Below are 12,500 nucleotides of genomic sequence, written 5' to 3' on the forward strand. Positions count from 1 at the left end.
TAAACATTACATATGTATTGTTTTTTACATAATTAGATAAGAGCAATGAACACTTGAGCTATTTATAGACAGGTAGGTTGATAAGTGACTGACAGGTGGGTGTGTGACAGACAGGTGGATGGGTGACTGACAGGTGGATGGGTGACAGACAGGTGGATGGGTGACTGACAGGTGGGTATGTGACAGACAGGTGGGTGTGTGACAGACAGGTGGGTGTGTGACAGACAGGTGGGTGGGTGACTGACAGGTGGGTGTGTGACAGACAGGTGGGTGTGTGACAGACAGGTGGGTGTGTGACAGACAGGTGGGTGGGTGACTGACAGGTGGGTGTGTGACAGACAGGTGGGTGTGTGACAGACAGGTGGGTGTGTGACAGACAGGTGGGTGTGTGACAGACAGGTGGGTGGGTGACAGACAGGTGGGTGTGTGACAGACAGGTGGGTGGGTGACAGACAGGTGGGTGGGTGACAGACAGGTGGGTGTGTGACAGATAGGTGTGTGGGTGACAGACAGGTGGGTGTGTGACAGACAGGTGGGTGTGTGACAGACAGGTGGGTGTGTGACAGACAGGTGGGTGTGTGACAGACAGGTGGGTGTGTGACAGACAGGTGGGTGGGTGACAGACAGGTGGGTGTGTGACAGACAGGTGGGTGGGTGGACATGGGTGACAGACTGACAGGTGGGTATGTGACAGACAGGTGGGTGTGTGACAGACAGGTGGGTATGTGACAGACAGGTGGGTGGGTGACAGACAGGTGGGTGTGTGACAGACAGGTGGGTGTGTGACAGACAGGTGGGTGTGTGACAGACAGGTGGGTGGGTGTGACAGACAAACAGGTGGATGGGTGACAGACAGGTGGGTGGGTGACAGACAGGTGAGTGTGTGACAGATAGGTGGGTGACAGACAGGTGGGGGTGACAGACAGGTGGGTGTGGGTGACAGACAGACAGTGGGTTGGTGACAGACAGTGTGACAGGTGGATTGGTGACAGACAGGTGGGTGTGTGACAGACAGGTGGATGAGTGACAGACAGGTGGGTGGGTGACAGACAGGTGGGTGGGTGACAGACAGGTGGGTGCGGCCAGAGGGTGTGGCCGGCGCCAGGAGGGTATTCACCAGGGAGTGAGGGAGAAGGGAGCATAATTGATGGTCTGGTGGGAGGGAGGGAGGGAGGGATGAATGGAGGTAGGAAGGGAGGGAGGAAGGAAGGGCAGGGAAAGATGACACGCTATACCCCTGAGTGGTCAGCCTGAAGGTACGAGTGTATCTATACTCAACCCAGTAGTCCATACACAGCTGCAGGAACAAGCATGACATGGCTCTACGGGCCAGCAACCAACAGCGGCCACTGGTTCTTGGTTTACATGCTGGCCCAGGAGCTGAGACTTGACCCCCGTGAACACACCTGGTCGAATACACACCTGTACTCCACCCGTGTTTATTGAAGATGTGAACAAGACATGATTAAACTCCCCCTCCCCCAGTGAACCCCTGGGCTCACTGACGAGTGTAGGAGGTTCAGTCAACCCCTGGGCTCACTGACGAGTGTAGGAGGTTCAGTCAACCTCAGGGCTCACTTATGAGTGTAGGAGGTTCAGTCAACCTCTGGGCTCACTGATAAGAGTAGGAGGTTCAGTCAACCTCTGGACTCACTGATGAGTGTAGGAGGTTCAGTCACCCTCTGGGCTCACTGATGAGTGTAGGAGGTTCAGTCAACCTCTGGGCTCACTTATGAGTGTAGGAGGTTCAGTCAACCCCTGGGCTCACTGGTGAGTGTAGGAGGTTCAGTCAACCCCTGGGCTCACTGATGAGTGTAGGAGGTTCAGTCAACCCCTGGGCTCACTGACGAGTGTAGGAGGTTCAGTCAACCTCTGGGCTCACTTATGAGTGTAGGAGGTCCAGTCAACCTCTGGGCTCACTGATGAGTGTAGGAGGTTCAGTCAACCTCTGGGCTCACTGATGAGTGTAGGAGGTTCAGTCACCCTCTGGGCTCACTGATGAGTGTAGGAGGTTCAGTCACCCTCTGGGCTCACTGATGAGTGTAGGAGGTTCAGTCAACCTCTGGGCTCACTGATGAGTGTAGGAGGTTCAGTCACCCTCTGGGCTCACTGATGAGTGTAGGAGGTTCAGTCACCCTCTGGGCTCACTGATGAGTGTAGGAGGTTCAGTCACCCTCTGGGCTCACTGATGAGTGTAGGAGGTTCAGTCACCCTCTGGGCTCACTGATGAGTGTAGGAGGTTCAGTCAACCTCTGGGCTCACTGATGAGTGTAGGAGGTTCAGTCAACCTCTGGGCTCACTGATGAGTGTTGGAGGTTCAGTCAACCTCTGGGCTCACTGATAAGAGTAGGAGGTTCAGTCAACCTCTGGACTCACTGATGAGTGTAGGAGGTTCAGTCAACCTCAGGGCTCACTTATGAGTGTAGGAGGTTCAGTCAACCTCTGGGCTCACTGATGAGTGTTGGAGGTTCAGTCACCCTCTGGGCTCACTGATGAGTGTTGGAGGTTCAGTAAACCTCTGGGCTCACTGATGAGTGTAGGAGGTTCAGTCAACCTCTGGGCTCACTGATGAGTGTAGGAGGTTCAGTCACCCTCTGGGCTCACTGATGAGTGTAGGAGGTTCAGTCAACCTCTGGGCTCACTGATGAGTGTTGGAGGTTCAGTCAACCTCTGGGCTCACTGATGAGTGTTGGAGGTTCAGTCAACCTCTGGGCTCACTGATAAGAGTAGGAGGTTCAGTCAACCTCTGGACTCACTGATGAGTGTAGGAGGTTCAGTGAATTCCTGAGCTCACTGATGAGTGTAGGAGGTTCAGTCAACCTCTGGGCTCACTGATAAGAGTAGGAGGTTCAGTCAACCTCTGGGCTCACTGATGAGTGTAGGAGGCTTCAGTCAACCTCTGGGCTCACTGATGAGTGTAGGAGGTTCAGTCAACCTCTGAGCTCACTGATGAGTGTAGGAGGTTCAGTCAACCTCTGGGCTCACTGATGAGTGTAGGAGGTTCAGTCAACCTCTGGGCTCACTGATGAGTATTGGAGGTTCAGTCAACCTCTGGGCTCACTGATGAGTATTGGAGGTTCAGTCAACCTCTGGGCTCACTGATGAGTGTAGGAGGTTCAGTCAACCTCTGGGCTCACTGATGAGTGTAGGAGGTTCAGTCAACCTCTGGGCTCACTGATGAGTATTGGAGGTTCAGTCAACCTCTGGGCTCACTGATGAGTATAGGAGGTTCAGTCAACCTCTGGGCTCACTGATGAGTATAGGAGGTTCAGTCAACCTCTGGGCTCACTGATGAGTATTGGAGGTTCAGTCAACCTCTGGGCTCACTGATGAGTATTGGAGGTTCAGTCAACCTCTGGGCTCACTGATGAGTATAGGAGGTTCAGTCAACCTCTGGGCTCACTGATGAGTATAGGAGGTTCAGTCAACCTCTGGGCTCACTGATGAGTGTAGGAGGTTCAGTCAACCTCTGGGCTCACTGATGAGTGTAGGAGGTTCAGTCAACCTCTGGGCTCACTGATGAGTGTAGGAGGTTCAGTCAACCTCTGAGCTCACTGGTGAGTGTAGGAGGTTCAGTCAACCTCTGGGCTCACTGATGAGTATTGGAGGTTCAGTCAACCTCTGGGCTCACTGATGAGTGTAGGAGGTTCAGTCAACCTCTGGGCTCACTGATGAGTATTGGAGGTTCAGTCAACCTCTGGGCTCACTGATGAGTATTGGAGGTTCAGTCAACCTCTGGGCTCACTGATGAGTATTGGAGGTTCAGTCAACCTCTGGGCTCACTGATGAGTATTGGAGGTTCAGTCAACCTCTGGGCTCACTGATGAGTATTGGAGGTTCAGTCAACCTCTGGGCTCACTGATGAGTATTGGAGGTTCAGTCAACCTCTGGGCTCACTGATGAGTATTGGAGGTTCAGTCAACCTCTGGGCTCACTGATGAGTATTGGAGGTTCAGTCAACCTCTGGGCTCACTGATGAGTATTGGAGGTTCAGTCAACCTCTGGGCTCACTGATGAGTATTGGAGGTTCAGTCAACCTCTGGGCTCACTGATGAGTATTGGAGGTTCAGTCAACCTCTGGGCTCACTGATGAGTATTGGAGGTTCAGTCAACCTCTGGGCTCACTGATGAGTATTGGAGGTTCAGTCAACCTCTGGGCTCACTGATGAGTGTAGGAGGTTCAGTCAACCTCTGGGCTCACTGATGAGTATTGGAGGTTCAGTCAACCTCTGGGCTCACTGATGAGTATTGGAGGTTCAGTCAACCTCTGGGCTCACTGATGAGTATTGGAGGTTCAGTCAACCTCTGGGCTCACTGATGAGTATTGGAGGTTCAGTCAACCTCTGGGCTTACTGATGAGTATTGGAGGTTCAGTCAACCTCTGGGCTCACTGATGAGTATAGGAGGTTCAGTCAACCTCTGGGCTCACTGATGAGTATTGGAGGTTCAGTCAACCTCTGGGCTCACTGATGAGTATTGGAGGTTCAGTCAACCTCTGGGCTCACTGATGAGTGTAGGAGGTTCAGTCAACCTCTGGGCTCACTGATGAGTGTAGGAGGTTCAGTCAACCTCTGGGCTCACTGATGAGTGTAGGAGGTTCAGTCAACCTCTGGGCTCACTGATGAGTGTAGGAGGTTCAGTCAACCTCTGGGCTCACTGATGAGTGTAGGAGGTTCAGTCAACCTCTGGGCTCACTGATGAGTGTAGGAGGTTCAGTCAACCTCTGGGCTCACTGATGAGTGTAGGAGGTTCAGTCAACCTCTGGGCTCACTGATGAGTGTAGGAGGTTCAGTCAACCTCTGGGCTCACTGATGAGTGTAGGAGGTTCAGTCAACCTCTGGGCTCACTGATGAGTGTAGGAGGTTCAGTCAACCTCTGGGCTCACTGATGAGTGTAGGAGGTCCAGTCAACCTCTGGGCTCACTGATGAGTGTAGGAGGTCCAGTCAACCTCTGGGCTCACTGATGAGTGTAGGAGGTTCAGTCAACCTCTGGGCTCACTGATGAGTGTAGGAGGTTCAGTCAACCTCTGGGCTCACTGATGAGTGTAGGAGGTTCAGTCAACCTCTGGGCTCACTGATGAGTGTAGGAGGTCCAGTCAACCTCTGGGCTCACTGATGAGTGTAGGAGGTCCAGTCAACCTCTGGGCTCACTGATGAGTGTAGGAGGTCCAGTCAACCTCTGGGCTCACTGATGAGTGTAGGAGGTCCAGTCAACCTCTGGGCTCACTGATGAGTGTAGGAGGTCCAGTCAACCTCTGGGCTCACTGATGAGTGTAGGAGGTTCAGTCAACCTCTGGGCTCACTGATGAGTGTAGGAGGTTCAGTCAACCTCTGGGCTCACTGATGAGTGTAGGAGGTTCAGTCAACCTCTGGGCTCACTGATGAGTGTAGGAGGTCCAGTCAACCTCTGGGCTCACTGATGAGTGTAGGAGGTTCAGTCAACCTCTGGGCTCACTGATGAGTGTAGGAGGTCCAGTCAACCTCTGGGCTCACTGATGAGTGTAGGAGGTCCAGTCAACCTCTGGGCTCACTGATGAGTGTAGGAGGTTCAGTCAACCTCTGGGCTCACTTATGAGTGTAGGAGGTCCAGTCAACCTCTGGGCTCACTGATGAGTGTAGGAGGTTCAGTCAACCTCTGGGCTCACTGATGAGTGTAGGAGGTTCAGTCAACCCCTGGGCTCACTGACGAGTGTAGGAGGTTCAGTCAACCTCTGGGCTCACTTATGAGTGTAGGAGGTCCAGTCAACCTCTGGGCTCACTGATGAGTGTAGGAGGTTCAGTCAACCTCTGGGCTCACTGATGAGTGTAGGAGGTCCAGTCAACCTCTGGGCTCACTGATGAGTGTAGGAGGTTCAGTCAACCCCTGGGCTCACTGATGAGTGTAGGAGGTCCAGTCAACCTCTGGGCTCACTGATGAGTGTAGGAGGTTCAGTCAACCTCTGGGCTCACTGATGAGTGTTGGAGGTTCGTCTGTAAACGCAGGAGTTCACAGAATGTCTTAACAGAGTTCTGGTAGTAAATACTTTATTATTTTAAGCAGGTAGATGGAGCAGTGCGACACACTTCTCATTCTTCAAGGAGGAAGTCTTCCTACAATAATTTTTGTACCACATTTATTATTATTATTATTATTATTATTATTATTATTATTATTATTATTATTATTATTATTATTATTATTATTATAAACCAAAAGAAGTGCTCAACCTACTTGGGTCATACAGCTTCTGTACCACAGTCTTGAGTTGGGTGGAGTGCTCGGGAATGACATTCCCTGACGCTCTTCTACTTCTCTCTTTCTCTAAAAACCTTCACAGTAAAAGGCTTTACGTTTTTCAAGCAGCACTAAAATTTTGATGAAACCCTATTTCATCTCTTAATTCTGCGAGCACCTTAGGAAAGTTTTCCTGATTTGGTCCCAGAATGTAATTGTACAGGACAGAACTAGTAATGGTAATGCTGGTTTTGTAGCGTTGTTAAATCAACGCTGAAAAATGCCTGACAGGTCATATTTTCTGTTGGGTTTGGTACATTGCGTGAATTTCCGTTCTGCTTCACTCTCCCTGGCTGGTGCCTCGAAGCCGCTTAAGCTCTATTGATCCAAGTAACTGCGTCTACCCTGCCCTTCCTCAAATCGAATCTAATTGCCTTCCATTCTCTATTTAGTAGCTGACAGGAGTGAAACCCAGTGTGGTCTTCTGCTGCTGTAGACCATCCAGGTTTGATGGGTTGTACATTCAAAGACGCTCTTCTGCATATCGCTGTTGTAACGCATGGTTGTATTATTTTCCTGTCAGTTTAAACCAGTCTGGTTGTTCTTCTCTGACCTCTCCCGTTATCAAGGATTTTCGCCCACAGGACTGCCGCCCACTAGGTTTTTTGTGCTTTTCACACCATTCTCTGTAAACTCTAGAGATACTGTGCATGAAAATCAGAGCAGCAGTTTCTGAGATACTCCAGCCAACCTGACTCACACCAATAATCTTTCCATGATCAAAGTCACTTGGATTACATTCCTTTCCCATTTTGATGTTGAGTTCGAACTGAACTCTTAATCAAGTTTGCATGCTTTAAGGCATTGAGATGCTGTCATGTGATTGGCTTATTAAATATTTGTATTAACAACCAGTTGTGCCTAATAAATTGGAGCTGGCTGTTGTCACCACGCTGCCCTACTCTGAGAAAACTTCCCCTCATTCCAGCATTGCATAGTTCCTGATGATGCACGGAGACGTGTGAAAGTAGTTGAGCTGAAGATTTCTATCCCCCGTGAATTGTCTAAGGGCAATGTGTGGTGTAAATATTATGCAGAAAATTCGGAGTGTGGAAATTAGGAGAAGGTGTGGAGTTAATAAAAGCATTAGTCAGAGGGCTGAAGAGGGGTTGTTGAGGTGGTTTGGTCATTTAGAGAGAATGGATCAAAGTAAAATGACATGGAAGGCGGGGTAGGGGACGTCCTCGAAAGGGTTGGAGGGAGGGAGTAAAGGGGTTGTGTGGGCGAGGGGCTTGGACTTCCAGCAAGCGTGTGTGAGCGTGTTAGATAGGAGTGAATGGAGACGAATGGTATTTGGGACTTGACGAGCTGTTGGAGTGTGAGCAGAGTAATATTTAGTGAAGGGATTCAGGGAGACCGGTTATTTTATATAGCCGGAGTTGAGTCCTGGAAATGGGAAGTACAATGCTTGCACTTTAAAGGAGGAGTTAGGGATATTGGCAGTTTGGAGGGATATGTTGTGTATCTTTATACGTATATACTTCTAAACTGTTGTATTCTGAGCACCTCTGCAAAAACAGTGATTATGTGTGAGTGAGGTGAAAGTGTTGAATGATAATGAAAGTATTTTCTTTTTCGGATTTTCTTTCTTTTTGGGTCACCCTGCCTCGGTGGGAGACGGCCGACTTGATATATGTGTGTGTGTGTGTGTGTGTGTGTGTGTGTGTGTGTGTGTGTGTGTGTGTGTGTGTGTGTGTGTGTGTGTGTGTGTGTGTGTGTGTGTGTGTGTGTGTGCGTGTGTGTGTGTGTACTCACCTATTTGTGGTTGCAGGGGTCGATTCATAGCTCCTGGCCCCGCGCGCGCGCGCGCGCGTGTGTGTGTGTGTGTGTATGTATGCTGTGTGTGTGGGTGTTACAAGGTTAAGAAATACCTGTTACACACATATCAGCATATATTACCACGTATTATTCTTATGCTAACATTAAAAAATATTTCTTAAAAATTTGTCATTAATTAAAACACCTATCAAATGTGTCACCATTTAACAAGTGACGCACATATATTAAGCAACACCTGTAACATGTTGTATTAATACATAAATATAATCAAACACTCGAACAGGTGTTGACATGTTCAATACCTGAACAGTAACCAGATTCTTCTCATGTAACCAGATTCTTCTCTTGTTCTCTCCCTACAGATGGAGGAGAAGGTGGTGGATGGTAAAGAGAAGAAGTATGTGTTATACACGGTGGTGGGTGAGGAGCGCGGGCGTGCGGGCGTGGGCGTGTGGGTAGTGCGGGTCCTGTTGGGCACCCTGCTACTGGTCGCCTTGGCCGTGGTACCATACCTGTCTCTGCGGCTGGCGCAGGTGAGCGACCGTACCCTGGTGGTGTTCCAGCCGGTGCCTGTTCGTAACCACTCCCTGCATCACCACCAGCATCACACGCAGGAGCACGCCAAGCAAGGACACGTCGATGTGGTCAGCATCCTGCAAAGCGCAGCACTCACTCGGGAGAATTACACAGCGGAAGCGGCTAATACCACAGCCAAGGCGGCTCCTCCGTCCAATGCCAGCGTCACCAGTAGTACCGCTGGCGGTATTGTCACACTCCATGAGTCAGCCGTTACCCTTGCAGTGATGGAGGACACCAACGCCACCCGCAACAGAGACGACGATGATAGTGACGATGAAGGCGACGATGACGATGACAGCACAAAACTAGAAAAGGCGGTGGTGGATGAAGAAAATAAGGAAGGAGAGGAAAACACAACAACTGAAGAATCTGCTGGGACTTCTGAATCACCCGCCTCGGTGGGTGCCCAGGTGGCAGCCGTCACATTAGTGGCGAGTCCCTCCACCCCGCCAGCGGTAGTGGAGAACTCCACCACCAGCATCAACACCACGTCAGCCACTCCCAAGGAAGCTAATACCACCTCCGCTACTCCAGCTGCCTCCACCCCCATGCCCACATCGCCCGCACCCACAACACAACCCTTGCCCAAAACCACCAACAAAGTTCCTTCTACCAAACTGACAAAGGAGGCGAAGACGCCCGTGTCTAGTAGTGGAGCTCCTAACACCACCACCAGCGCTGCCACTACTACCACTACCACCACCACCACCCGACGACCCCTCGCCCACAAACTTGTCTATGTTGCCACTACTGCCTCCGGCAACCATATAGGCGGCTTCTGTGTCTGGAAGACCGACAAAGCCATCACCCGCTGGTCTTTCTTCTTCGAGAACATTCCCATAGAGTATCAAAGCCATCAGGACTCCTCCGACCACGAGATGAGAGGCATGTTGGCAGCCGTGAGGACGTGGGCTCCTCTCTGGAATGACCATCATGTCGTCCTTCGCTCACACCACCCGAGTATCAAGGGCTCCAACCATCCCACGCGTCTTGCACTCGCCCGCGAACTAGAGAAGCTCTCAGAGGGCCACTTCACTTACGAAGTAGAGTGGAGGCTGAGAAAGACGGACCGGGTGGTAGAGATCTCCTACTACCTCTCTCGTCTCCACCGTGACTACGCCCATTGGTACCGCACCTTCGAGGGCCGAGTAGACGACCTTCTCGGCCAGCAGGACTGGGCCGTCGCCAGAACGCAGAACCGAGCCCTCATCTCTCAAGAAGCCTTCCACACTGACTTCCCTGACGAGAGCGAAGATAAAGTGGTGGTCGGGGAAAAGTGAGGCGCCCCTTTCCATCTGCCATCCCACAAATACTACACTTACTCACAATCTCAGTATGATACTACATGACTAAAATTAAGTGATTAGAGGACATTAGAATGGCCGGTCGAGTCGCCACATCATAAAATTTAATATTTTGGCAGATAAATAAATAGGAGAACCTCTGTCTCTTGTGATACTTATGGTGAGATAGAAAGGTTTACTTGACTTTGTGATAAAGGTATAGACCTACTGTTCAAGCCTCTTTGATATCTTAATATAGAAATCCAATTAATTCACTTAAAACTAGTAGTTAGCTCACAACTAAAATCAGTTCCATATTAAAATTAATGTATCCCAACAGAACAGTTTCATGAAAGATTGTTTGATCCTTAAGCTGCAATGCACAAAAATTATCTGATAAACTCTTCGTATAACACAAGTCAATTACCGTGAAACAACTTAAGAAGACAATAAAATACGGCACAGACCTCGACGGGGGCACCAATGAGCCGTCAACGCAACCTAGTTAAAAAAAAAAAAAGTCAAATTAAAGAGTAAATCAATGTATGTCTAAAGTCAACGTTATACTGAAGGCTTTCTGCCAGGAAACTTTGTTAGTTTCATCATACGTACTTCATAAGTATTAAGAGAACAAATAAAATATTTGCAACAAGAGCGCGATTTCATTTGTAAGTTAGGTGGAGGTAGAGATGGAGGAGCAGAAGCAGCAGCAAGGCGGCAGCGCACCTCCACACTCCACAACGACTGTGTGTGTCTCAAGTTCCGCTGTAAGAGATGTGAGAGAAAAACAGCAACAGCGATGAATGCATTAGTTGGGGCAATAAGAGGAAGTTTTTCCAGTAAGAAATGACGGGAGTGTGAGGTTGAGAGATCACACCTTCCCCACTGACTTATACTCTTCACGTCACAACAGCAGCTCCCCTTGTGTATTATGGGGTGATTGTCTATCATCACACTATTATTGCTGATTCAATGGGGTCCTAGATTGTTTAGGAAAGGGCATTATATAAAAATGTTGGGGGTGTAAGATAGATTATAATTAGTTTTGGGTATGTTGTAGATGATGCAGTCGTTAAAGAAGAAAAGGTTGTATGGTGGAGCGTTGTTGTAACATTGTGTTAGCAACACAGGAGTAGTGGCGTGCCGCAGGGCTGCTGCCTGCTGCCCCTCACGGAAAGGAAATTTGGTGTCCCCAGAGTCACTTGACCTAACTTATCTAGAGGGGCCACCTGACGCTCCAGTCATTAAGGGACTTGACCATGAAGGTCAGCAGTAGCAGCTCTGTGCTCGTCCAAGACACTTACGTCACTGTAAATAGTTATTCAAGTTGCTTCTCTATCATGTTAGGTGTACTTTATATGCAGTTCGTTCAAGCAATGTATACTCGAAAAACTATTAATAATCAAAAAAAATCACAGTGGAGTCAACAAGTACACTTAACCCTCAGTGGGAAGTGTTGTACGCTGAGGAGTTCCACTTATTATTTGTATCCAAAAGTTTTGCCGTGACTCCCTGGAGCAGGAAGTGTGTAAGGCTTATGGTGCTTTGCTGCCATCTTGACAACTTCACGCCGATTCTCTTGTCGTTATCACCTACCACTGACTCTAAAAGTCATCGTTGTCAACTGAATTTTCTGATCGTTCCTCCTCCCTAAATTCTCTACCAGCAAAAAAAAGTGTGAGAGAGCGAGTGGTGGAATGTAAACAAAGAATCCGGTGACTTGCACGCGCTGCCTGCGGGAAGTGTGATCCAGTAGTGTCCCCTAGTGTAGGTGTAGTCCCTCACTGGCTAGTGTAGGTGTAGGTGTAGCCCCGCACTGGCTGGTCGGGGGTGTACAAAGCTTGGCCTCACTCGCATTCTGGTGTGTACTTGCGGACCACTGAGTCTCCTGCCACACTTGGCCGCCGCACCACTATCTTCCCGCCATTTTTTCTATGGCTCTACTCTCTTCTGCCCTACCTAACTTCTTGAATCTCTCTCTCTCTCTCTCTCTCTCTCTCTCTCTCTCTCTCTCTCTCTCTCTCTCTCTCTCTCTCTCTCTCTCTCTCTCTCTGTCTCTCTCTCTCTCTGTCTCTATCTCTCTCTCTCTCTCTCTCTCTCTCTCTCTCTCTCTCTCTCTCTCTCTCTCTCTCTCTCTATATATATATATATATATATATATATATATATATATAAATATATATATATATATATATATATATATATATATATAATATATATATATAATAAAGGGAAGAGGAATGTAAAACAGGAAACACTTGTTCAGTAGAACAAGGTCTTGTTCTTGACCAAGTTCTTCCTACTTCTTTACCTAGAATTTATGGCGAAGATCCGCAGTGGTTGAAAGACTTCATGTTTGACATTCCTTTTCCCTGTGATCTTTCATATACTATGGTCACCGGCTTGTGACTCTATATATATATATATATATATATATATATATATATATATATATATATATATATATATATATATATATATATATATATATATATATATATATATATATATATATATATATATATATATATATATATATATATATATATATATATATATATATATATATATATATATATATATAT

At 48.3% G+C, this 12,500-nt stretch overlaps 1 protein-coding gene across 2 annotated transcripts in view; it reads left to right on the forward strand.

The window, feature by feature from the left end:
- LOC128686347 (uncharacterized) overlaps positions 1-11,948 on the forward strand; it is a 204,733-nt gene extending 192,785 nt beyond the window's left edge. For both annotated transcript variants that reach the window (XM_070085910.1, XM_070085911.1), the window contains one exon: positions 8,416-11,948. In XM_070085910.1, coding sequence (XP_069942011.1) covers positions 8,416-9,912 — 1,497 coding nt within the window. In that variant the 3' untranslated portion in view covers positions 9,913-11,948. The remainder of the gene's footprint in view (positions 1-8,415) is intronic.
- Positions 11,949-12,500: the final 552 nt, after the last annotated feature.

The sequence above is a fragment of the Cherax quadricarinatus genome, chromosome 17 (genome assembly GCF_038502225.1).
Source record: "Cherax quadricarinatus isolate ZL_2023a chromosome 17, ASM3850222v1, whole genome shotgun sequence".
NCBI classification, from domain to species: domain Eukaryota; kingdom Metazoa; phylum Arthropoda; class Malacostraca; order Decapoda; family Parastacidae; genus Cherax; species Cherax quadricarinatus.